A 27,181-nucleotide genomic window follows, 5' to 3' on the forward strand; every position below is an offset into this window, starting at 1 on the left:
AATTGTTCCAGTATTGAGTGAGAGTGCTTCAGCCGGCACCTTGGTTAGACACAACAACAAACAGACAGGATCAAGCAAAAGGTAAAGAAAAACATTTTATTTCTCAATATGGTCCTTTCCATAATGTTGTCAGACACTTTTATTAGACACAAGCACTTTTATTGGACGTACATTGATAGAAAGCTATTGCCCCATCAGATTACAGTGCAGCCTGTTTTGCGGCTGCTGGCTGCAGTGCTCTCACTCAATACTGAACCAATTTCAAAAATTGTTGTCCCCATTAGTCACTTAGACACAAAAAGATGGGAAAATAGGGTTCAGGTTGAGAAATAGCGAAGTTTCCCTTTAAGTTGAGGTTGTATGAGGCCAAACTGGGTGTGAACCTGATGGGGGTTTGCATATTGTGGACGGATACTGCCCTCTATTGGTAAAGCACAGTATTACTCCTATAAGACAACTCACCCTTACAAATTAAATAAAGTAAACAGCAAAAGACACAACTGGACAAAATACAGATATTAAAATGCATATAACGTGTTTAGTAACAGTACAGCTATGGATTTCTGTTGATTTTAAATTAAAAGGTAAACAAGTGCAAAAAAACAACAGTCTTTTACAGACATAACAGGAGACTCAGAGGTCATATGAACTGTTAACGTGTGCTGGTTTGTGTCTGTTTTTGTTCTTGTTATTAGGATTAATACTTTTAATAAAAATCAACACATAGCTTTATTGACTGAGTGTCCACCTGGAAAATGCAAATTTAAAAGCATACACATGTAATGCAGTATTTTACATGAAAGAAATATTTTTGGTGCCTTTGTGTATTATTTATATTTCAGTTTCTTTTGTGCAAATATCAAGTTCACAGCTCATTTTCTAACAACAATAAATGCATTTCTTTTTGCTTTCACACAGAAATCAAACGCAGGATAAAAGTATAAATATCCAACTGACGCAGTGATGCATTGAGTAAGTCTTGATCTCTGTGTGCTCATCCTTTAAATCCTCATGTGCAAAATATTTACTGTTTTTCTTAATTGCTTTGGCACATTTCTTGAAATATTTTTAATGTTCTTAGCACTGAAGATGCAAAACACTAAAGTTAACCTACAAAAGACTGTTACTCACCCAAAATATTAAGTTATTGAGTCAATGAATAAGTCATTGAAAATGAAACATTCCTGCGAAATTGTGTAAAACCAAGGTGGTTGAAATGATTTTGTCAGAATGACAGTGGACTCTGGAAGTGTGCTCCTCATCTCCTCATCTTCAAACAGTCTTGTCCTTCATGTTTTCACTGACACTGAATGCCTGCTGCACCAGACTGTTATTTTCCTGAAGCACACTGAGTTGCTGTTGTGTATCAAAGTAAAAACTTTTCAGACACTGATTCAACAGTACAAGGTTTCACATTCCACTTTGTAAAGCAAAAGAACACTTAGACTTGCATGTAATGTGAGGAAAAACAATTGTATTTTCCTACAGTGGTCACACAACACAGTAAAATACAATAAACAGAACAAAACTGAAAATTAAAACAAAACATAGGTCTACTATATGCAGCAGTGTATCAAGAAAATAAAATCACAGTGCTGGGAATCACAGGACATCCTGTCACTCCTTTCTGCTTGGCTACAGATTATCATCACTTCCTTGCAATGCAACGGGGGAAGCATTGTCTTGTGTGCTGCAACCATCCTCTGCACACTTCTGCTGTTATGTCATCACAAGCAGCATCCAGTGCAGCAAGCAAAGACATTATATTTTGTCGTTGATGATCGTACACCTCCACTTTTATACCGCCGTTGCCCCCATCCAATGTTCATCTGAGCAGGCTCCTCCATGTTCACAAGTTGTAGTAATTCTGTTGCCCTCAAGCTCTATAAATCTATAAACACATACTCATGACTCACACATGTAAGCTAAGTGGACAGTACATGCCATTGGTTGATCTAAGATGTGAGAAACTCCCCATTTGTAAGTGAAGTTTGAGTTTCACCTGACAACAAACTTATGGGTATAGCAGACTTTACAACCACTCTATATCAATGCAATATATGTAACATGGGCTCGGCAGATTTTGGCAATTAGATTGATTATTCTGCATGTGATGAATTACACAATGAAGGAATTCTAACATGTTTAAATTGTAGACAACTGTGATCAGTCATTTGCCTAAATGTGCCAAAACATTTGCAAATAGTGACAAAGACTGAGAAATGCTGTTTCTGAAGTGTACAAAATGTGAAGAATTTCATGTATTGTTTTGATAACGTCAGCTGTTATTCGAGATCTGAGCCAAAGCAACTGAGAAAAACTGTGAGACTGTCACAACCTTTCAAACTTACTGTGCTTTCAGTTTTCTAGTAGTGTCACAAAAATAAGTGATAGCAGATTTATCTTTAAATTCAATTAGTAACATATTTGTCAAAATCAAATTTTAGTGGAGTTTATCACATTTCTCAACAACATGGTGTAAACACATTTACACCAAATGGGGAAAAAGTGAGTTTTCTGATCCACAGTTACTGAACATGCAGCAGGCAGAGATCAGAGAAAGATAATGTGAAAGTAAACTGTATGTGTTGGTTTGTTCAGAGAGAGAAGTAGACTTAGTGGATCGATTTTTACTGTACTTTCAGTTTTAGATTACTGTCTTATATTAGGTACTTGGTGTGTATTGGAGACACACCACAAAGCTGAACTGAAAAAGGTGTGAATAAACTGTTGAAACACACATTTATGTGGCATGATTTTATTAAATTAGGTGTAATTTAAATAAATCTTACTGTATTGCTAAGTGACTGTAAGTTACTCTCAATTAGAAATTACATAAAAATCAAAATATTTAGTGACTGCTGTCATATTGACGCAGTTCCTTTGACATTTGACTGTCTTGTCTTCAGCAACGACACAAGTTAAATGTTACTGCTTGAAGACAAATGAAGGTTTGTGCTGCTCGTTATACAAAGATGTTTTGAGAATTGTTTCACAAGAAGTGTTTCACAAAATGAGGTTAAGCAACTGAAAAAAACTGTACTGGATTGTGGAGCCGGTACAGGAGAGGTGCAGAGGAGTCTGTGCTGATCCAAACAACCACCAGAGGACAGTGTTGAACTGTAAAACAGACATAAATTGTTCAGTTGTGACACCTTGTGTTTAGTTTGAGGAATTTCAACATTAGTTGGAAAATTTCACATAACATTTCATAACATTAACTGGCTTCCAGGTCTGCTTTTTGAACAAGATTAGGTAAATTCACTTTAAGTTCTTACATAACATTCACCAGTCTAACACAATAACTTCCAAATTCACCAACATGCACCTTTTGTGACACTGAGCCAGAAACGGTCATGAACTTGTTTTCTATAATAAAACCAGACTCCTTATAAGGGACATTATTACTAAATTTGAATGTAATAACAAATCTTTGTGTTACATAAATTATCTTAAACTTCTATTTGGTAAATTCCACAATGTCTTTCCCAAACATTTTTTTCCTCTGGTTGAATCTAATTTGTACATTGATACTTCAAGACTGTTGACACTGTTGTATTATGAAGAATTATTTTCTGTGTCCCGATTAACTTTATGTTGTCTTCCATTGTTATTATTATTTACTCATTATTCTTGGATCTTATTTGATTATGTTGTAAGGATCTTATAGTGATTACTTTGTTTATTATTTTTATTTATTTTACATATTTTCTCATATTTGTATTTACTAGACATACAGTATAATTATATTTTTTGTGTGCCACACAGGTTAAATATATTCATAAAAAGAGATAAATATTAGAAGCAATGCAGGTATATATCTAGAAGGGCGTCAGTGATACTGAACTCAGAGTGTAAGACTGCAAAGGCTCAACAATTCACACAACTTGGAAAAAAAGTCTGCGGCATCTGAAAAAATATTGATTTGTTCAATTGAGAGAATATTTACAGTCCTCACGTGACCCAAGTCATGTGAGTGTTTGTACCTTTTTAAATCTTACTGACTTACTTCAGTGAAAGTGTTCTTCCAGTGTCTCTAATGGTAAGTGAGTGAACACCTCCTCCTCCTCCTCCTCCTCATTGTTTCTGTCCCTTTTCGGTGTTATGCCACTTTCAAACACAACACAAACAAACACAGACACTGAACATAGACACTACTATATCTGGGCCCTATTCTTCAAATGTGTTTAACTAATGTAGGCTAACATGCTGTTATCAGGTTAAAATAATCCCGTCAATTCTCATCCAGATAATTTGTTTCTTTGAAGGCAGTTTGAGGATTGATTTGTTGATCCTGGATGACGTTATCTTGAATAACAAAGGCACAATAGGCACAAATCATGATCGGCATGTGCTAATCATGCAGTTACATAAGGTGGGTGTGTTGGGAACCCTCCCAGCATGCACTGGGACAAATGATTCATGCACATAAGTTTCATTTTATGTGTGTTCCTACATTGTGTTCTGCAATGTTCCTACTGTTCTCACACTTTCACAGATCAGTTAATCAGATATCACCAGTGAATGCAGTTAGACTTCAAGCGATGTTCTTATGAAAATCAATCATTATTAAAATATGTCAAAAAGCAGGATTACATACTGCATCATCTGGCTCTGTTGGTCTTTTAACAATCAGAAACTTTTATTTGAGTTTGTCTCTATCTCAAACTAAATTTGTATTGGTTCCTTTTTAAGGTACAAACTTTTATTTGGTTTTATATTTTTATCATGTATAAGTATTGTTAACTCTTCATCCTAATGATATTAAAAAGAAATTGTGATAATTACAGCCGATCGTAATGGCTTATCAATAACCTGCATGTCATCACTTAAACTATAATTATTTCCACATTCTTTCATTATAAATCTAAGAAAGTGGGACATTTGTATCTGAAAGTTCATGTATGTGGTTCACCCTAATACGTCTTGGTCATGATCCAGCTAGTTGTCAATAAAACTGCACTTTACCAGGTTTGGGTTTAAGGACTTGTTGCCATAACAACAGTTCCAGATTAATTTTAAGCCAGCTTTGAGGATCCAAAAAACTCCAGACTCATGTCAAATCATCAATACTCTAATAATCTGGATAACTCGCCTCTGTGGGCTTTGGATTTGACTCTGTCACATCTGCCCACATCTGGCACACAAGTTATTAGGTCAGTAAAGTAACTACAGTGTGTAAATGACTTTCTGATCATACTCTGGTATACCTAATTTGTTTTATCTGCATAATCAATGCTGTAGTGATGTCTGCTTTGCTTTGTTTTGTTCTTCTCTGCTTAAAATCTTTACTTCCTGCTTTTTGAGTTTCTGGAATATACAGTAGAAACATAATGAGGAGCAATATAAGGTAGTATTGTGTGACTGTTCCTCTTGTCGTACTTTTCCATGTTGCCTCTCAAACAATTTCTGTTGCCACAACAATACTACAAGTGATCCATCAGAACATTCCAGTCCACATAGAGCTGTGTGACCCACAGTTCCTGTCAGATATTTGGCACGACTGTGGGATTTTTTGTAACCAAACATGACTATTCACTGATTTTGGCGCGGAAGCTGAGGGAGCAACTCTGCTTCAGTATACATATAAATCTAACAATCTGCAATAAGCTGGTTAGCGTTTATAGTGTTGTGTATTTATAGAGTTGTACATGTGGCTGACTTGTCAAATGTGCAGTGAAGACACATGAATATGCACAAATAGATGCAGAACATTTGTAGAAATATCAGCCCTGTTGGTGGTTGAAACCTGCTGTCATCATTTGATCTCTCTAGTTTGTAGTGATGATGCTACTCTTTGGTTCAGAGGGATTTTAAAATCAGAAGTTCCCTTTTATAGAAATAAAAATAGGTTTCCTTTATCAAAATAGATGCATGTGTCTGTCTTGAGGACAGGAACATAATTGTACAGTCAACCATCCTGTCTTTGACTGACTATGGAGATAGAATTCATCCTCATGCTCCTCGCTCTACCTTAAAACAACTCAATGCAGTTCATCATTGCGCTTTGTGCTTCATTTCAAGAGACAAATATCATGTTGGTCCTCACTGGCAACAAGAAGAGAACTATATTTATAAATGTGTCAGAAGCTCAGTATATCACTTCTCTTCTCAAATTTAAAACCACTGCTCACCAGATCTGATCTCAAGACTATTTAACTTTAGCTACCCGTCAGGTAAATACTGAACTTGAGGAGACTGCCTTCCACTACTTTCCACCTCATAAATGGACTAAAATACAGAGGATTATAAAACTTGAATGTCTCCTCCCACTGGCTGATGTTAAACGTTTAACTTCAAATCAAGGTCTCTCTAGGTTCTAATAATAAAATATAAAAACCAGACCTGGTATGGACTCACTGGTAAACTTACTGTTCTGTTACAAACTGAGTAGATTATTTCTGATAAATGCTTGACAAATGGGTATAAGAAATGCACACACACACACACACACACACACACTGAAGCAAGCGCTTACACGTTTGTATTCATTTATCAATGTGGGAAACCTCCTGTGCTTGATTCTCAAACAACGGTGCAGGAATGCGGCCCTGGTGCTGACTCTTGGTCAGCCTTATCTGGCCCTGCATAATCTCTCCGAGGTGTTTGGGTTCCCAGCAAAAATACATACACATGAACATGCCAAAACATACCAGCATTTGGAGTGTATGCACACACACGAGGGGGGGGGGGGGAGTGAGAAAGACAGAAAATTCCTGTAGAGGTTTTTGTTATGGAAAAACAATAGTAATGACAAATGTGTTGAACGTACATGACAAATTCATAGGCGAGAACATGCATGCATACGTTTGTGGTTACGTGTGCGAGTGCTCTGGTTTATCTCTCGTTCCAGAGGAGAGTACATGAAATGTTCACGGTCCGCCAGAGGAGAGTGAGTGAGTGAGTGAGTATGCCAGCTCAAAATGTAAATGCATTGTCTTGGCTGTGGGCTTTCAGAGTCAAGTTAATACTTGTTTCTGCTGTCACACTGTACATGTGTGGAAAGTACCCGTCCTCCAGCTATGTAAATACACATTCGAAGTTTATGGATCGTAATAATTCACGTTTAGATAAGAGCAAAGCGGGAACAAAACAAGTACAAGAACAAAACAAGTACAGCACGTGACACCATCATACAATACATGCAGGGGGAAAGATGTTTTTCCTCCTACAGATGGCCACTTCTTACTTGGCAAAGTGGGTACAATGGCCCCTGCTCTGACCCTTGGACCCACTCATTTTTTGCCGCGTGACTGCCCCCCCCCCCCTTGAGTCTAGACCAGGCCAGCTGTGGAACAACGGACCCCATTGTCTTCTGCTATATGAAACTGTTATGTAAGAAACAAGACAAGGAGTGAGATCACCATCTAACCAGCCAGTTGATACCCGCGCGCAACGCAGTTCACACCTCGCTGGCCCAGTCATGGATTAATGTGTGTGGAATGAAGGCAAAACGAAGAGAAGTGGATGTGGCGGTGAGGGGAAGTGAGGAGAGAAATCCAGCTCTGGATCTGAGAAGGTGTAAGCACTCGGAACAAAATACAATGTAAACAAATGACTGAACAGATTATGAGGGATTTGAAGAGCAAAAACCAGAACAAAGCCTCAACTTATTAGTCAGAAAATCTGTCTGTGGTTACATAACTCTCAAGAGACAAAAAAATATTTTAATACATTTAATAGTGCACTTTGATTAACCTGTACAGAAATAATATTAATAAAAAAGATAAAACATTTATTCAGTTCTGTAGCACAAAGCTTAACATTTACAATAAAATAAAATAAAATGGTATGATACAAAACAAACATATATCTGAGGTATAAATATATTTGTTTTAAATTAACTGTCATTGTCATGCGTTATTATTTGGCAGAGACACAGTTAAGGTACAAGCACTTATGATATGAACAATGACTTTAGTGAATTAATCATACAACTCAACATGAAAGATGCGAGCCCTCAGATTGAAGCGTGAGTGTTACGAATGACGAAGAAGGTCAACTTTGTTATGAGGACCCAAATCTCTTACTTCTTTTAAACACTGACAAAACAGTACACAGAGAGAAGCTTACACAAAGATATTTTTCCTTCCTTTTGAAATCACACAAACATTCAATCTGCCCTCTTCTTTACAGTAAAACCTGTAAAATCTCCACCTTTATAAAAGGACCTTTTGTTTTTTCTCTGTTTACATCTCATCTTTTCTCTTATAGGAATAGCTCGAGGTTTCTGTTGCAGGTTAGAACAGTTTTATTTCTGTTCTTGTGTACATCAAAACAACTGTGAAATCAATATTTTTCTTATTTCCCAAATGTATAGTGTAGTGTAAGTGACGTCAGGCCTACAACAATCTCAAAGAAATGGGAATCGACTGTGCTCTTAACAACAACCGCTAATGTTTTTCATAGTGAAGAAAAGCTTAAGATGGGACTTCTTTCAGGTTTCTCTAAATTTGGTCCATTAGATCTGTTGGTCTCCTGTAAAATATGTAACGTTTGCTGTCTACAACACTGAGCCACGCTCACAAACAGTTTGTTATGGGCTCTACTTCTTGAAAGTCACAGAATGATTGGCTACTAATTTTGCCCATGTATCTTCCAACTTCCATGTCAAACTCAGTGCACATTGAAGCTGAATTTGCATTCTTTTTCTATTTTTATGTTTGTAAACGAGGCCCGTTTTTGATCGTTCTTTTCTTTTTGGTGAGCCAGCCACCGATTCTCATCTGTCTCTGCCTTCCTCTACTGAAACCCTAAAACCCTCTGTGCTATCAGCCACCTGTCATTTCACAATATCCTGCCTATTGTCTCCACTCAGTCTGCATATTACCGGCACATTCGCATCTTTCTTCACCCATGGATTCATCAATCAACTGACCATAATATTGTTTACTATTCCTCCTGTGCTTTGCTGTAACAGAAAAAGGGACAGAGGTAACACATGACAGACACCAACCGTTAGTGTGAACAGAATACTGTATGTACACATTATGCTGCGACTGGAAACCAGTGCAAGGAATATGTATTTATGTATCATTTGTTGTACTGAACACTCATGCAAACACACATACACACGCACACGCACACACTCACACACACACACACACATACATACGCACACACACACCTTGAATCCCCTTGCTTCTCAGAAGCAATAGCACCCCTTGGATAAAGTTTAAACCTCACATCCTGTATCAGTGACGTCATGTCCTTTGGCCCAGATAAATGTCTGTGTGACATGGCAGGACACGGAGTGCCCCCAAAGAACAGTTTTAAAGGATAACATCAGTCTCTTGTGATATAATCAGAGCAAAAAAGTCCTTCAATCCAGGATCCAGGGTTTGTACTTTAAATGTGTGTATAAAGAGGCTTGGACCCAGTCCACCTCTCTGTTGAAATGGGTGGAGTGAGTCATTTCAAATCCACAGTCGGATCCAAAAACAGTCTAGGCTTCAATGAAGTTGTTGAGACTATTGTTGCCCAAATTGCACACTGCTTTCTCATTTGTCCATGGACGCAGTGAATGAGTCACGTATCCGGGCCACCTCAGCAGCACACAAGTGTCCATACAGTTTATTGTACCACTCTGGGAAACGACCCCTGAAAAACAATGAAGATACACAGCGTTAGCAAATTTTGTCTCGTTGAATCATCAGCTAAATTACTTTGATTGACCTAATAAAACATCTAAATCGTTCTCCCTCCTGTCGGTTATCTACTCACCTGCAGTCAATCCTGGAAATGTGTGTGAGTCTGGATTTGTTGGCTCCGCAGGGCTCGATAAAGTAGCGTGAGGTAAGGACATTTGCCCGGACGCCTACCGCTGGTGCCCCTTCATGGTCCACAGATGTACACACAAGTGCACATGCTCCTTTTGGCAAGTCTGTTAACCACGTTCTGGTTGAAAGAGTAAAGAGAGTTTGGTTTAAAAACATCATTAAATCAGAGGGAAATAGTGAAAAAACAGAACAGATTGAAGAAAAAAAGAGAAGTAAGATAGAGAAGGAGGAAGAGAAGGAAAATAGTCTACCTGAGCACCAGGTGGTCTCTGGTGGGATGTGGGGCCATGGTGTTCCTAACATACTGGTAGACCTCCGTCCTCTCGTCCAGGGTCTCCACCACCCGACTCTCGAGCAGGTCCTCGTCCCAGTGGCCCTGCTCCCGCAGCAGCCGTGTCAGGACCTCCTCAGGACTTGCAGGCACCTCTGCAGTCACCTTCCACAGCCGCAGTGGAAAGCCATCATGCACCTGGAGAGACAGATGGAAAAGCCCAATTACTTAACATGCTGTTCTTTTATAAATTTTGGTGGAATTTTGTGCATTTATTTGATAGCCTGAAGTAGAGCAATGAGAGGAAATGAGAGGAGAAAGAAATTACATGCAATAATGGTTCTCAACCGAATGTGAAACAGAGATGTTGTGTTTAATGGTTGCAATTTAGATAAAGTTTTTGACAGGGGACCAAAGTAAAATGTTGGTCATGAGTCCTGAAGATAAGTCTGGGCAATAATTTAGTTTCATTATTTCTCTCCTTATAATTGTGTTGTGAAAAATTCTCAAACTGAGATAACATGTTTCACAGTTCTCATGGCTAAATGATTGATTAGGTACTTTTTTATCCAAATCTGTCACAGTATGGGATCATGTTTTTTTTTCAGTACTTGAGATCATATATTTTTGAAAGTGAGCTGTAAGGGTTTAACATATATGAAATTCAAGTGTCTTATGCAAGCGTTTGGAACCTTCCTGATAATCTTATCAGTCATATTTACAGGAATTAGTTGTGGTAATCAAGACATAATTTTATGAACAACAGTTGGGCTGTGTTTCAAAACCCTGCATTGCCCTTTAGCCAAGTCAGCTGCTTCGTTCTGCCATCAGATGATAAAGAACACACATTCTCTCTCTGCCTTGTGACTCTCAAACTGGGGAAAAGATAAACCTCACACAGGGGCCTTGCACACCAGACACAGGAAATGTAGGCCTGGGATAATTGTGAAGTTGCGTATGTATGTACGAGTGTGTGTGTGACAAGCTGATGTCATTCTGGGATACAATCCAGGGCAGGGATGAGAATGAGAAGCCAAGGGCCAGGACGGTTTCACACGGACGTGTTTCTATACAGGAAACCCTAACTGCTGGTTTTCCACAAGATATTTAGAGAATGAGGAGAAAGGGTAGGAAAAGACAGGAAACAGAGATAGTTGAAAAGACAGTGTGTGCTTCATGGATGGCGGCTTGTTTACACTCTGAAGACAGATTGACTGATGATCTGTTTTTACTCTCATTAATGAATCTTTCATGAATCTCAGTGCTTTTGCTTTGTGGCAGATTTATCACTGTATTCACTTTCTACCACAAACAAACACACTGAAAGCCATATCTGTTGAATGAATGATGTGTGAAACTGATACATAAGCAAGCGGGCTTACCTTCCTGTAGGCCAGCTCAGCATGCTCAGGGGTGGAGCAGCTGTCATAACCTTTGAACTTGTCTTTAGCCTCTTTGAGGAGGGCGTCGAGGCTTTCCTGTAGGTAAGCCCTGTAGCCTCCTTGCCCGGCCTCTTCACTTGAGAGCTCCTCCAAGCGTCGTGGCAGCAGAGCCTGCTCCACATACGAGTTCCTGCAGCGATTCATTTCCTCTGGGATCTGGGGGAGAGGTGGAGAAGGAGGACGATGAGAGTCAGAACATTTATTCGTACTGTAAATTACTATTGAGTCACTGGAGGCCATAATCAGCTAAGGTGTGTGAGGATTAAATGTGTTTGATTTGGCTCTGCTTCCTCATTTGTGAAAATTATCAGTAAGTTTCTACAACATTACTTTTCTGACACTGAGCATATAAAGGATTAAAAACTTACAAATTAGAGTTACAAGTAAGATAAGAGTCATCAGCACTGTTTCTATGCCTCCTGGTTATTTTTTTGTCAGGCGTATCCATCTATTACACTAATTCCCTTAATTAATGGGAAATTGAATTAAGCATAATTTGTATAAGGATGCAAAATAATTAAATATGGGAACTACAGTGGTTCCTTAATTTGTTTGTGTTTTGTCTATTTGCATGTGTTTTCTTAAGTGGCAGTGCGTGAGCTCTGAGGGCCACCGTAGGAAACACACTACATGCTATTTTCATCTCCTTGTTTGCCTAGCTGACTCATTCTGACTCTCTATCTCTTCCTTTTGCTCTCTGTCTGTTTGTACGTGCAATCTTTCAGGTTTAATTGAATACTAACAATATTATTGTCTAAGAAAAGGCTTGTTGAAATGGAAGCAAATTACAATCTGTCATTTCATAGGTCATCTTCCTTTTTATGGACCTCCATGAGCAAATAGAAATCTAATTAAAACAAAATAATTCAGGAGGTAATTGGGTTTGCTTGTTGTGTGATGCAACCATGACAGGAAGCCAGGAAGTTCTCCCACAATCTAATAAAGCTTTGAACAATAATGACACACAGTATGCAGCTCTTTAGCTTTTACTGTAGCATGTCAGATAAGACTGTGCCGGGCACAGGGCGTTGTTAGGTCGAATGGGATTGGAATTGGATTAGTAATCGCATAGTTTGCTGATTATTTCCTGTTTATCCGGTGAAGTGCTCTCCTTGTGGATGCACAGAACCAAACAGGCAGAGATGGATTCATCTTTGTGGGTTTTGTGGGGCTATGCTGTATTTGAACTTTCCTCAAAGAGGCTTGAGTTGGGTGTAAAAGTACACAGAGACACAAAGTTAAGTCTAGTACTGTACAACGGAGGCATTTAAAGCAGTAGTTGGCACATTTACTTTATGTGATGATAACACTGTGTGAGCAAATAATAGCACGGACTGGATAAAGGAGTTATGTAACTTGGGCTATGTTTGTTTACAGGACAAACACTGAGACACAAGGTGTTTGGTAATGACATGGTACAGTGAGCCAGAGGTGACATTCATTCTGTAGCAAACACACTTTGATTGACTGCGTTTGTATGTGACGATATTAGCATTTTCAGCTCTGGTGTTGTTAAGCACTGACCCGGAAGAGTTTCCTGCACTCCTGTATCATGTGTGCCAGGCCATGAGTGGCAGCCAGGTTCTCATTCAGGTCTCTCTGGTCCGGCTTTCCCAGTGTCTGCTTCCTGTTCATCACCCTTTGACCAAGGAAGAGGAGAAAAAAGGAAGAGAAGTGGACACAGAAAGATTAGTAACAGCATCAATCGTCCACACAACGGGTGTAAAATGAAGAGGAAGTGCCAGGGGTTGAAGGTGGAAAGAAAGAAACAGTGTTTTGCTGTTTACACCTGATGAACTCTCTTCAAGCTTTTGACAAATGTGGAACAAAATATGTGTTTCTTAATTAGATAAAGATGTTTATGTAACCTTTCTATTTCCCATGTCTCTCTCTCTTCCTCCTCTCTCAAGCTTTGCTCTCTTCCTTTGTCTTCTCTGTCCTCCATCTACAATATCCTGCTTTTTTGTTTCTTTAGAGTGACCCTTTCCTGTTTTCACAATATACAGCATATTGCATGTTATATAAGCTGCCACTACAATGACTGCTAATGACTGTAATCAAAATAAAGGCAATGATATAATAAAATGAACTAATTACAGTGGCGTAGAAGCAGACATACACACACACACACACACACACACACGCAGACACACACCTTGGTGAGGAGCTCTCCTTGCGACGCAGGGTGTTGAGGTGGAAGAGGGACGGGGCCAGACAGACAGCCAGGTTGGTGGGGGTCATCTGGTTCTCGGCCACGCTGGCAGTCACGTCGCTCAGCAGGCACAGCAGCGTCCGCAGCGCCTCTCGGTTCTCATCGGGCAGCAGCAGCACGGCTGCACGTGCTGCCTGCAGACGGAGCTCTTTAGGCATGTCTGGAGAGAGGAAGAGAGAAGATGTCATGGTTCTTTTCCAATATTATATATTATACGCAGAAAATTACTACTAACAACTGGCCCCGCTACAGCATGTCATCTTTTTTGTGTCTGATGGTTTACACAGGAAGGAGTTTGTATAGGGCCTTCCTTTCGCCTGCCTGGAATGAGTTATGAAGGGATCTGTGTCGACCTAAGTGGGTTATATAAGCCTGTATGTGTGTGTCTGCTGTATGCTTCATGCTTCATACTTCATGCACAGGACTGGTTTTGTTTCACCTTATATAAACAGTTCCTAATGCTACCATTACAATCATAATGTAACAGAGCTTGAGAGGATGTCCATGTTAACAGTGAGTCAAAGAGGGATGAGGCAATACTGTAGCAGCAGTGTGGATTTACGGTATCACATATATCACCTCATTCCACAGGTATTTCCCGGACTCATCGTGTTTGTTTTCTTTGTACAGTTTTACAATTACTTGCTCCACAGCAGGCAAGCATCTACAGCTCTAAAACAATACCATCTTGTGTATTCCTACACACAATCCTCCCACAGATGTGTATGACTCTGTAGGATTTTGTGTTTATACTTGAAATGTACGTGTGTGTGTGTGTGTGTGTATTCTTACACTGATAGATCTGGAGGAAGGTCTCAGACAGTTTGCTAGTTAGCAGGGGTTCGGGCAAATCTCTGAAGTACTGCTTCAGCATGTCTGCAACATCATACGCTGATTGGCCCTCGTAGTTGACTCCTCCGCCATCTGCACCGCTCGCCTCATTCATCTGACGCAGAGCTTGGATACGAGATTTAACTCCTGATTTCCTGAAAAGACCCACCTGAACACAGAGAGAAATGGTTACATCATGTGAAGAAAGTTAGCTTTGAACTATAAATCCCTTATTAGTCTCAGTATTACCCTGAATATAATATTTGATCTTATCATTAGGGTGTATCAGAAATAATTCATGTGCCCAAAGCAAACAAAAAAGTCCTTTGAAGCTTTGGGAGTATATTGTTGAAAAAAATATTCTTGACTGATCCCCAAAATCCAGAGCTTACAGTCAATATGGTTACATCACAACAGATCCTGTTGACTGTATTTACATAAAGTTCCCATGAAACCCTGTAAGCATTCTTGTACTGACATTGTGTAGGACCTCATCAGTGGCCTTTTAAGGCTGCACAAAATGGCAATGTTGGGGAGGAAAAGAGAAAAAGGCCATTGGCTTGTCCAGCCTGAATACTTTCCATGAGATTTCACAACTTCCAAACAGAGGCGCCTTGTCCTGCTTTGAAAAGGACACCATCACTCTCTTTTCTGTTTTGCCCTCCGTTAATAGCTATTTTCTCCCTTTCCCCTCTTTTTTTTTTCTCTTTTGAATGTACACATGCACTCTTATCTTAATCTTTCATACTGTCTCTGGATTAAACAGAAAGACACAGCCGACTTAACAGCTGCACACTTTGACTCTCCCCAGGCCTCCTTGCAGCGTATGTGTGACAGGGAGAAGAGAAAAAGGGGGGAAAGACAGAAACCGTATACACACACTGACTAAGTAGGTATCACACTTTTTCCGATTCACTGCTCTGTCTTATGTAAGATCCCATGAAAAAAATCTCAGATAAATATTTGACTGATTGCAGATGTCCTAAAATTCAGATATTATGTAACTTAAGCACCTTAAAGAAGGTTTTTCTCTTAAGCCAGGCTCAGACTACAGGAATTTTGGGCTGAATTATTCTCGATTCACCTCTCCCAACAAGCAGAGGAGAATTCCGGTCAGGGACCTTGGTCGGTACCGATGTGATGTGAAACTGAAAATTGTACTATAAGCTAAATGACCGGCTGGCAGAAATTTCCTAATCCATTGGAACAGTTGCATGTATATACACAGGATTAGAAAACTGTCCATATATAATATGTGTGTTTATTTGTGTACTGTATGTTACCTGGTCGAGACATTGGTTACGTAAGTAGCGCATGGCTTGCTGAATTCCCTGAGGGAGGGGTTGGCCTGTCCGCTGGACTATGACTTGTAGTGGCACACCGAACACATTCCTGTCTTTGTAGTCACGCACCTTGATCCGCTTCATAAACTTTGGCACAGCCCTGCAACACACAAGAAAAGTAGCTCATCAATATCTGCTACAAGGAATATTGACATAAACATGAGTCTTGCATTTAGCAAAGGATTCCTTTGACAAGGTTAACAATTTGATATGGCTGCATTCATTCCTACTTGTTACTGATGTATGAATCAAGATTTGGCTTGATTCTGTGCTACAAAGGTCCATGCAGAGGCTACTTTTTAATAAACAGCAACACATCATACAATAACCAGGATTAACCAGATCTGTACAAAACCCTACTGACATTAGAGATTTTGACTCACAAGACGGATTTGTTCACAATCTCTGACACAGTTGTCCATTTAGTTCATATTTAATAAAAAACACTGCGTCCCCAGTCGAATTGCTACAGTTGACTACAGCCTGTCTACCTAAGTGTGTGTGTTTGTGAGTATTTTATATTTTATGTGTGTGTGTGCATGGAGGAAACCACGTGGCTGATAAACAGGGAGAGGGAGAATAGCGGGGGGGGGGGGGGGGGGGGGGGGGGGGGGGGGGGATGTTCGCCAGGGTGTCAAAAGGGGAGCAGGTCCCACTGCTTTATACATCTGGACAATGAGCCTGTCTCACTATTTGAAACTGTGTGTGTGCATGCGTACTTGGGTGGAAGTGAACAACAAGTCCACACAAACCCAGTTGACACATCCAACTCTGACCGTTTCATAACGTGCCCACAGACATATGTCTGTCAGCCTGCCCCAGCCTGTCATAAGACTGTCATAATACTTTCTATTTCTGTCCAAGGAAGGTTTGATTTTGATGTGATTTTTCACATTTAGTTAATTTTCTTCATTTGACCTTTAAAAAGTAATGGCAATATCGCACCAGATGTTACAAAACAGGTAGTGCCTGGTAATTGCTCATGTTTATTTGACCCATATTACTACACATACACTACTATTTTGACTGTGAAGAATGTCCAGCAATCTGTTTTATGGTCAACGCTGTTTAGTCTTTAACTTGCTGGCAAAAGTAAGGCCAATAGCTACTGCAAGATCTCAAAAGCCAAAAGGATGGTACTCAAAAAGATATTGGGTGTGGTTGGATAATCATGAGCAGCATATAAAGTGAGTTCAGACAAGTGTTCCAGACTAAAGAGAGAAGGTAATGGTGGAGGGATAATTGTGTTGAGGCAGATCTCTCCAGCCTCCAGCTCTTGTAACACCATGCGTGTGAACTGCCATGATTGCTCTGTTGAGAAAAAGACAATGTACACCCCTTCCCAGCAATTACAGGCCTGGGAAAAGAATGTGAAACCCAACCTCTGCGGACAGCCGTCACCACACTATACAACAACCTGCAGATGGAGGGGATTTGGAGACGGGTGGGACGAAGGGGTAGAATGGATGGACGGCTGAATGGATAAATTCAAGGGCATTATGAAGAACAACTAATCAGACCCAGACAGTATTTTACAGGTATTAAAATAAAAATCCATATGTAAAAAATAAAAAAATTACTTACTTATATAACATATTATATGGACTTTGTTTGTTCCTTACATAAACCATCTATTTTCCTCCAGTCCACTCACCAGCTGAAGCCATGTTTGTTTGTAGGGGTGTGCCTCTCCAGCAGAGCAGTGAGCTGCAGCAGAGAAAGCTTCTGGAGGAGATTCATCTGTAGCACAGACTGACAGCTAATCTGGAGCTGGGCGGAGGCCAAGCTGGGCCGATGGGAGTTCTGGAAGCTCGGCCAGCGGAGTTTCTGTGGTCTGGAGTACGGGGAAAGGGAAAGAGAAGAGGAGGGCACAAATGGAGATGTGAGAAGAAGAATGTTGATTGAAAAAAAGCAGTTTACCTCTTGGAATCTGCATCATGCTTTTGTGAACACGTAAACTTAGAAAATAACACAAAGCCACACAGTTTTTCCAGTATTATCCTCCAAGTGATCAGTTTAGGGATTACAGGGATTTATGCACACATTAATCAAGAGATTGTCTAAAAGGCTAAAACTCAAGCCCCCCCAAATGTAATTCGGCTTGTGGATTCCTGAAGCAACAGAAATAGTCCCCATGGAGACCAAGCAGCATTCCAGAGGATTCAGCACCATTACGTAAGGAGAGAAGTCTCAGCGTGTCCCCACGTTTATCCTTTGCTGTCACTTTCTATAGAAAACTCTTTTTTTATTGGTACCTCAGTGTTTGTCTTTCTATTGGACTCAGATTTGCTTTGTTGTCCTTGGATTTTCATGCAACAAGTTAAAAAAAAAAGTTTACCAGAAGAAGGCTGAAAGCAGCATGTTTGGAAGCATCAATTTGGATAATATTTTTCTATCTTGAAAAATCAGTACACCCAGATAACAAAAAGTTATATAAAATAACTGCTTTCATGGGAACTGCTTTCCACTTAAAAAAAAAGAAAATATAGTCTCTATGAAAACCGAGTATGCACAGACAATGGGGTCTGTGGATAATCCAGAGTAGCAGGGACACCATTTTTGGAAATAAAATATTGCGGAAGAGGCATAAATGTGGATATCTCAAAACCATAACAAGTGAGAAAATATGCTTTTTCATAATTTGGGTGAATTGACCCTTTAATGGTTATACAGCACTGGTAACACACCTGCTGGTTCTTGTTAAAGATGCTCCAACACCAGAATCTCTTCTCTCTCTCATCCCCTCCTCTCCTTCGCCCAGTGGGTTTCCTGTGCTGTCTTGGTCACTTCCGTTCTCCGTCTCCTCCAGTCGGTTCTGCAGAGGAGAGGACGGGCACGGGGAGGCTGAGTCCAATGCCGAATCCGAGTCTCCCTCCTCCTCTTCATCCTCCTCCTCCTCCTCCTCTTCACCGGCCACAGCCTCTGACCAGGCGTTAACAAAACGCTGCAGGCCGCTGACATGTTGTAGCACTTCCTCCAGTTTGCGCTCATCCCCCTCTTCCTCCTCCACGTCCTCTTCTCTCTCAGTGTGAGGGACATTGTCATAAAAACTGAGCCGGCTGTCCACAGAGCCTGAAGAGCCACGACGCTGACGTCTGCTTTGCCGTCCTCTGAGGATCACTGAGTTCCCATTATCATTTACATTGTTGTTGCGTGAACTCCCGTCCTGCAGGGCTTTGGGGAAAGTTCCGGGCTTGTGACCTTCTGGTAAATAAAAGAAGATCATGCTGTCCTCTTCCTCCTCTTCCTCCTCCTCAGCTTGTCTGCTATTGTCTCGAACACTGCGGTTGTTCCTACGGTTCTGCTCATGAACTGTCATCCCATTACTAGCTTGGCATGGGATGGCCGGGGCAGATTTGGGTGGGGGTGTTGGCTGTCGGTCTGAAGCTTGCTGGGGAACGCTGAAAGGATCAAAACCCTCTAAATACATTCCTCCTCTCTTACTAGAGCCTGCTGCTGTGCTGTGGCTGCGAGCGCGAGTCACTGGGCTTGGTGTGCTCACTGCACTTCCACTGCTGGCTTCAGATTGGCTGCTCCCAGTACTTCCAGTGCTGCCATTACTGGTCTGAGTGGAGTAGGATACGGAGCGATTCCGGTTAAGTGTCATAGTCTGAGTAGGATTGCGGTGGTGATTGAGGTTCTGGTTGAGGTTGATACTGGAGATGTCCACACAGTTGAGCCTCCGCAACTTGTCGTCATCCAGACCCTCTTTGATAACAGGGCCACTGATTTCTATCTTCCCTCCACTGGTGCTCCCCTTCTTCTTTCTCTTGGAGGAGGTGCCGCTGCGGAGCCGTAGACTCTCCATCCTCTTGAGGAAGCTCTTAGCTCGCGAGCGTGTGCTTTTGCCACTGATGCCGCCACGGTCCAGACTTCCTCCTAGTCCTCCCATTCCTGTTTTCACATCAAAGGTGAACTGTCCGAGTGTCTCCAGGGGTGATGGAGGCAACCCATCAGACAGAGAGTCCTCATTGGCACATCCTGACCCGCCTGTGCCTGAGGATGAACACATGCTAGCTACAGAGCTGGCACGGGTGGCACCAGCTGGTGCAGCTTCATTTGGTAAATGTAGGGTGGCACCGTGGCTCTTCTCCTCTCCTCTTCCTCCACTTCCGCTGCTATGGATGGAGCCCACTTCAGGCTGTTCACTAAGATCAGTCAGCACACTCTCTGAACTGTTTCCTTCACGTAGGGTGAGCTTGCTTTTCTGGGATGCTTGGTCCTTGGGGAATGGAGGTTGGGCGTCATCTGTGTGCAGTGTGGAGAAAACCTCTAGCTCCTCCATACGGGACCAGCGCTTGCTGTCCCTCTGGAAGGTCCAGCGTCCACTGATGGCACAAGGCTCATCCTCATCTGAGTCCTCGCTCTGGATAAGAAAGAAGGAGGGGATAAGGGAGAGAAAGAAAGAGCGAGAAGGGAAGGAAAATAGAGAGGGAGGGAGAGGAACAGTTAGAGAACATTAGGCACTGCTATGTTTTCCATTTCTTTTCCAACATTCCTCACTTTGATCCAGGAAACTTTCTGGACTTATGGAATTTATCTTATAATTGTACTTACTGTTAACTATATGAAATATACTGATATATGATGGTTTTCAAATGCTTACACAACCCAAGAACCTTTACATACAAACTTCTAATGAAGAATTCACTTCTTTAAGTGTTTCTCAGAAGATATTTAACAGCAATTATGTTATAAGACAAACGTTTTGCATAATATAACAATTGAGGTCTTGTGATGAAGCATATGTCTTGATGAAGCAAAGCTATCCATGGGTCAGCTAGTAAACACGTCTCAATCACTTCCTGACTTCATGGACAATACATACACAAGACAAAGAAAAAAGAGGCCATTACTGAGCCACATATACCACACATGCACCTTTGCAAAATGCACACACCTCCCCCAGTTTGGTTAATCTATCTCAGGCCCTGGAGGGAGTTCAGGAAATTCCATTATGACCCCCATAGCTCACAATGCAGCCAGCCAGACTAGGGTCATTCCCCCCCTACAGTTTTTATCCCCTCTGTCTGTACGTATGCACACACACATGGAGTGTGAGACAGTGTCACTGATACACTGCAACTGTCATTCCTTATTTTCCTTATCCGTGACAGAGATATCCACCCTCTCTAAAACACACACACACACACACACACACACACACACACACACACACAAGCTGGGCTGGGAGATTCCACAGGTGACTTCTTCCCAGTTTCCAATCACAGTCCAAAGCCCATATAAACAAACCACAGACCACAATTTAACCACCCCCTTCTCTTCATCTTTCAAAAGCCCTATCTATAATCTGAATCCCCCCAAACCATGAAAATGTTCTTGTATATATCCAAATGAAAAGTTTAAGAAGCAATCGACTAGAGAAGATTTTAAGCAACAAATAACTTGTGCCAGGAAATTAGCACTTTGAATAAAAGATTCCAGTAGAAAAATAATCAAATCCACAAAATCCATGTTCCACTGCTTGTGTGCCAGTGTTCCATTTTTCACTGCTCACATGGGCTCCACATAAAGGCATCATTAATTATATGTTTTGCAGTGGAAACATGATGTAATTTCAAATAAAAATGAACAAAGAGTGCGATCTATCCCTGCTACAAACAGGGCTTTTTATTAAAGTCAATGATTCAAGGGGGACAACATGAGATTTTCGTGACATTTTCAGATTCCATGGTGGCTTGTTTCTCAAGTTATGTTGGCTGGAATGTGAGATAACGGTAGTATGCTGTTCGTTGTGAATAGAGAGCGGCTGATAGGCCAATAGAGCTTTGACCATTTGTCAACATTCTGGAGATATCTTATCCTCAAACCATCAAACCACCAAAGCATTCACTGCAACACTGGATGTCACAGCAGCCGGCAGAATGAAAACTATTTATTATTACAATAAGAGATACAAGGAGCAAATGAGAAAGAACAAGCGACATGGAGATGGAGATTTAAGACAGAGGGAATGTTAAGACATGAGGAGATCAATGCATTCCTAAGCTGTCTAGGTGGGGGGGGTGGTGTCGTCCCACACAAAGATGGCAAATAACCTCTTTGACTCCTCTACTCTTCTCTGTTGACTCCTGAAATGAAAGGTGACACAGAAAAGGTCATCCTAATGAATACCACCACACATGGAACAAGGATGTTACTATGTAGCACTTAAGGCCATTAGGGAATTAAGGTTGATTTGTGTGAAAGGGAGCAATTCTTGTCACAAAGTGACACTGTATCTCTGACTAGACACTCTAATTTATGTGAAACATGCATGGTCTAAAATCGGATATTCACGGAATTAGCCTCCTTTCTTTGAAGAGGAAAAACACTTTCCAAGAGGTCAGTTTCCTTGAAGGAGAAATCTGATGGTGAAGGGCGTTTAATTTATTGTAAAAAACGTGATATCGCATGCACTCAAAGACCCTTACGTGCATCATCACGGACAAAAGATGTATGGTGGTTCGTTCTGCAAGAGTGCCACAAAAGCAGCGTACTAATTCCTTTTATGGTGAGCCAGAAGTATGAGGAAGTATTTGAGAAAGAAGGGGAGCACGCCTTGAGTAGGGGGAGGTCCTGGTGATTGCAACCCCTTCATTTAGACATTAAAGCTATCCTCCTTCCCCCTAGGGTCCTCACAACCCACTTCATACAGAAATAAACCCAACAGGTGCCTTCTCATTAAACAAGATGAGAGAAAACACAGCTTCGCCCTGTGGCCAAGAGTGAACTGATGGTTGAGGTGAGGAAACGCAATTGTGGTTGAGGAGATGTGCAGAGGGGCTTTTCAGAGAGGAGTGGAGTTCATGTGTGTGCATGTGCACTTAAACTTACTCGTTTTCTTTGTGGTGATATCTCAAGTCTCATTAGAGCGCACTTGTTGAGGGTGTTCAGTCTCCTGCAAACACGAAAAACACACACATACCAAACAGATTACATTTAAAACAGGATTTTTTTAAAAGAATTTAAATATTCTAGCCCCCTAATTTTGAAACCTCTCACCACTCTGACATGGCCAAGAGGATGTATGATAGAAGAAAGGATGAAACAAGATGAAAAACAGAAGAGGGGAAGAGAGAGACAGAGGAGGAGCTTGGGTGCACCCAGGCTGGCTAATGACCTGCTGAAGGATAATCCCCACATGAGCGGGAAGAGAATGAGAGGGAGACAGAAAAGGAGAGACAGAGGAGAATGAAATCTGCTGGAGTGGCGACGAAAACCTGGGAAGGGGACAGAAAGCTTATCCCCCCCCCAGCCACCTGGAGAAGGGGAGTGAGGGTGGTGGGGTCCACCCTCTGGAGAGCTCTTAGAGCAGATCATGTAACAATGGAGAGATGAAGGGATGGAAACTGAGGGATAGTTGGGGGTGGTGAAAGGCTAGGAGAGGAGACATTGAGATGATAGCTTCCAGATGTATGGAGGGACACCTGCTGTGGTTTATTACTGAAAGTTGGAATTTGATGAAGGAGTCAACTCCATTAAAGAGCCGTTAACCTCCTCCTCATATGCTAATTAATATGCCAGTGCCACCAGCAAGGATGCAATCCCAGCCTCCTCTATTGTTACTTTATTTCATTCTTACTTTGACTGCTATTTAGCCCTTTCTCACGAACATTAAGGCCACACAATGGATGCTGGAAACATCAAATAAACAAAGCTTTGAATCAATTTCCTCTCAAGTTGTGGATTGGCAATATGTCTTATGTCTCCTACAACATGAAAAGCAGGACTGAATGTAAAGAGCATTGCGTGACTGCAGCAACCTGCAGTGAGATATGTGCTTTCCAGGGCAATACAAAAGACTCTAATGACTGAAGTAAACGCTATCAGCCCCAAAGAAAAAAAAAAAGAAAATAAAGAGAGCAGAGGATATGGACATAGAAAACCAAGTGGGGAGAGGAAAAGTTGCATGTCTCCAAAGTGCTTATCGTGCCATTCTTTCATCTCATCAGAAACTTTCCAAAGCATGCCTCCTTTTGAAGTCATGCTTTCATGGTTTCATTTGGGGGGAAACAAGAGATAGTGTAGAAAAGATGAAGAGGAAGAATAAGAAGAATTATGTATGACATCAGAAGAAAGAGAAAGGAGGACAAAAGGGTCGGTATGACTTGTAATTTCACCTGCAGAGAGCCTCAATAGCATCCCGATCGAGAAAGTCGTGGTCTCTGGTGACCGAAGAGATGTCAATAGGAAACTGACCATCTAAAGAGAGAGAGAGAGAGTCAGGTTAGTGAGGGCATCTCCCTGCTACTGATTGGCTCAATGTGTTCAGATAAAACCGAAGATACAACCCGTAGCCCTAAAACACCCACCCACTCAAACACCCGCCAAGGCCTTCCGTCCCACCTTCTCCCCCATACAGCCTTGATGAAAAGCTAAAAGAGGAAGTAGCGTCTTAGCCGACCAAACAAACACAGCTGCAGCTTTCAGAGCCGGCAGGCAGGGGGGATGTGGAGCACAGAGGGAGAGAACAGGGGATTGATTGAAGAATGACAATAGGTACTCCACCGCTGCTCAGAGCTCCTACTTCCTCTTCTCCTTCTCGTTCTTTCTCTCAGGTCTACCTCATTAATAGGATTACTTATTCACCGAGTCACCAAATTAGTAATGGCGCCTGGTTAACATGAAGAATGGATCAACAAAACACTCAGGAAATAAAGCAAGTTTAGGTATAAGGATGAACACTTTTTTTAAAATTATTTGCTGGAATGCCTTGACCCAACCCAAAATGGGAATCTTGCATCCAAACCCTCAGGGGGATTAGTGATAAGAAAATGCTATTCAGGGGAGGCCAGCACCTTTAGCCTACTGTACTGAAACAGGCCTATCAGTCTGCTTATCTTTAGTGGGGCAATAGTCTTGACAGCACAGACAATAGAGATTGTCCCACGGATACAAGAGAAGGAAAAATGTGTCATGCATCGGCACAAATTCCTAATCGTGTGGGGACAGCTTCAAGCGACTAAGCAGCAAGGCTGTAAAATCTGTACAGTGATTGATTGTGGTTTGCAGTTTGCTTCTATGTTGCTGTCCATGTGTGTATGGAAACAGTCTCATCACCTTTGCAGAAACACAATAAGGTCTCCATTCAAATAGGAAACCTTTCACGGTTAAGTGGGAACGAGCAATGAACTGTTGACAAAAGTAGCTTGTCATCATCCTGTAGTTACATAAGGGGCAACTGGTATGCCCACGGTATGCCATAGTATATAGTTGGAGTGTAAAGAATGTTTGATGTATTTTGGTGAGTGCATATTTAAAACTCAAGGGTCGGGCAAAGCATTCTTTTTCAACCATTTGTCATTGCATGACTAACTTGAGAGGGTGTAGAAAACATTTTTTTGTGTTTGTGTTCATGCTAAGACAGACCTTTGGTCCTCATAAAGTTACTATCCAAGTTACATTATAGTCACAGTATAGTTAATGTTTGGAATATGGACTGCTGAGGTTTGTGTGGCTTTGCTTGTATAAGTAGAGTAAAGCGCTGGTGCTACAAAAAACTTTACTCCTCAGGAATGTTATGCTGTGTGAGGTGTGCACCAACATGCACGCAAGTCTCTGTGTTGTTGGTGTTTTGTGTGCTTGAATAAGGACATAGCGGTTTTTTATATGAGCCAAACATTGTCTGGTGGAATGACTACTACTATCTCATTTTCATGCAAAAATGATAAAAATCTCTGCATCTTAATTTAATCAAAATTCAAGAAAATGTGTTTCATTAGCTACCTAGCACTACTAGAGCTATCTGACAGATTTCAGTAAGGATTTTCTCAAACCTTCCAAATAACTCACAAATGATTCCCAACACAGCTATGGCATTCTTACACAACATCAATTCAAATGAAATGTTTTAATCCACTTATTTTCCTTTACTATCTTTGATATTATTAGCAGGGGTGGGAGTGTGGGCTGAGGTGTCTCATGACGGGTCCTTACCTTCATAAAGCTGGGCATACTGAGGGAACCCTGCTGCCCGGAGCCAGGTACAGGCCTCTTTGGCTTCAATCTCTGCAGATGAGAAAAATAGGAACAACACAGAAATTAGTTAGAGTTGTGAGACACAGCGCAACCCACCCACAAGTACACGTACAGTAAACAAACCAAACCAAATAGCCTGTGATAACAACATGACTGATTTACAAATTAACGCCCTTTTGAGAACAGCAAATAATGACACCCTCTGATATATTGACTTTTTTAAATCATCATTCAAGTGCAACGTCATTTTAAAATGATATCCTGTCAAAATATCAAAGTGAGACAAAACTCAAGGATAAAGCACAACGACATGCTAGCGGCTTATCAAATGTGAACCCCTTGACCTTATTAGCTATCTCACACTCGGTCACTCTCTTCTCACATGCTTCTAAAGCTAAAGCTCAAAGCATCATTCGTGCAAATTGTGTTAACCCACTCACACGCCAAGTGTGTGCCACTTAAGCTCACACAGACATCTCGAACACAGAAAAACCCTCTTCCCATATGACAAGACTGTTCCCACAGATGAATATGCCATTGTGTGATTTGTAAAACATTTCATTAAGATGCCTTGAAGATGCTAAATTTGTATTTCTTAGACTTAAAATCTAACAGCTATGCCTTTACTGTAGTCTTTTATGTTCTGGATGTGTCTTCAACACTGTGTCACAAACTCCACCATAACTCCTTTTAAAAACAAGGTGTGACATTTGGGCTTGTTATGCTAAGTACCAGACTGAATGTTGAGGTTCACTGTGTGTCAGAGGAGCCAATTATCCGTGAAAGCCCTTTAGATGACATATGCCAAATGGTTGCCCACACCCCTGCCTCCTCAATTGCTCCGTCACCCCCACAGCGAGCAGTTTGTAGACAGAAGACAGACAGAAACATGTCTCCAGGCCTTAAAGAGCTGACTTTACAATGTCCTCTTTAGTGGAGTTGACAGCAAGTACAAATGTAGCACAACCTTGAGAAAAACTTGTAAACAAAACCTGTGGAACAAAGCCAGGAAAGGACACTGATAAGAAAAAATGGATGAAAGTGACAACATATAGACTGCAAAGCACTAAAGTGAAATACTTGCTATTTAAGGTACCAGTGCGAAGCAAATCCATGCAACTGTGGGGGAAGTCTGACAGGTTAGTCAAATGTTTCTATTTCAAGTTCCACATTCCTTGCACTCAGACATTATAGTAATGCCCCTTACCCTTTTAGTTGGGGTGCAACGTTTGGCTGAGCATGACTGAGCTAATAGTAACCACCGGTGAGGAGATGCAGAGTGGTTTATTTTATCTTTTAAACACCAGTCTAGCAGTTCCACC

The 27,181-nt window shown here is 41.1% G+C and overlaps 1 protein-coding gene across 9 annotated transcripts in view; it reads right to left on the bottom strand.

The window, feature by feature from the left end:
• Positions 1-7,662: 7,662 nt before the first annotated feature.
• dlc1 (DLC1 Rho GTPase activating protein) overlaps positions 7,663-27,181 on the bottom strand; it is an 89,732-nt gene continuing 70,213 nt past the window's right edge. For all 9 annotated transcript variants that reach the window (XM_044346916.1, XM_044346917.1, XM_044346918.1 and 6 more), the window contains 13 exons: positions 25,818-25,889; positions 24,002-24,083; positions 22,716-22,779; positions 18,566-20,244; positions 17,533-17,712; positions 15,819-15,978; positions 14,497-14,704; positions 13,648-13,864; positions 13,017-13,131; positions 11,433-11,648; positions 10,031-10,248; positions 9,724-9,897; positions 7,663-9,600 (listed from right to left, as the gene is read on the bottom strand). In XM_044346916.1, the coding sequence (XP_044202851.1) occupies positions 9,501-9,600; positions 9,724-9,897; positions 10,031-10,248; positions 11,433-11,648; positions 13,017-13,131; positions 13,648-13,864; positions 14,497-14,704; positions 15,819-15,978; positions 17,533-17,712; positions 18,566-20,244; positions 22,716-22,779; positions 24,002-24,083; positions 25,818-25,889 (3,485 nt within the window). In that variant the 3' untranslated portion in view covers positions 7,663-9,500. The remainder of the gene's footprint in view (positions 9,601-9,723; positions 9,898-10,030; positions 10,249-11,432; positions 11,649-13,016; positions 13,132-13,647; positions 13,865-14,496; positions 14,705-15,818; positions 15,979-17,532; positions 17,713-18,565; positions 20,245-22,715; positions 22,780-24,001; positions 24,084-25,817; positions 25,890-27,181) is intronic.

The sequence above is a fragment of the Thunnus albacares genome, chromosome 3 (genome assembly GCF_914725855.1).
Source record: "Thunnus albacares chromosome 3, fThuAlb1.1, whole genome shotgun sequence".
Taxonomy (NCBI): domain Eukaryota; kingdom Metazoa; phylum Chordata; class Actinopteri; order Scombriformes; family Scombridae; genus Thunnus; species Thunnus albacares.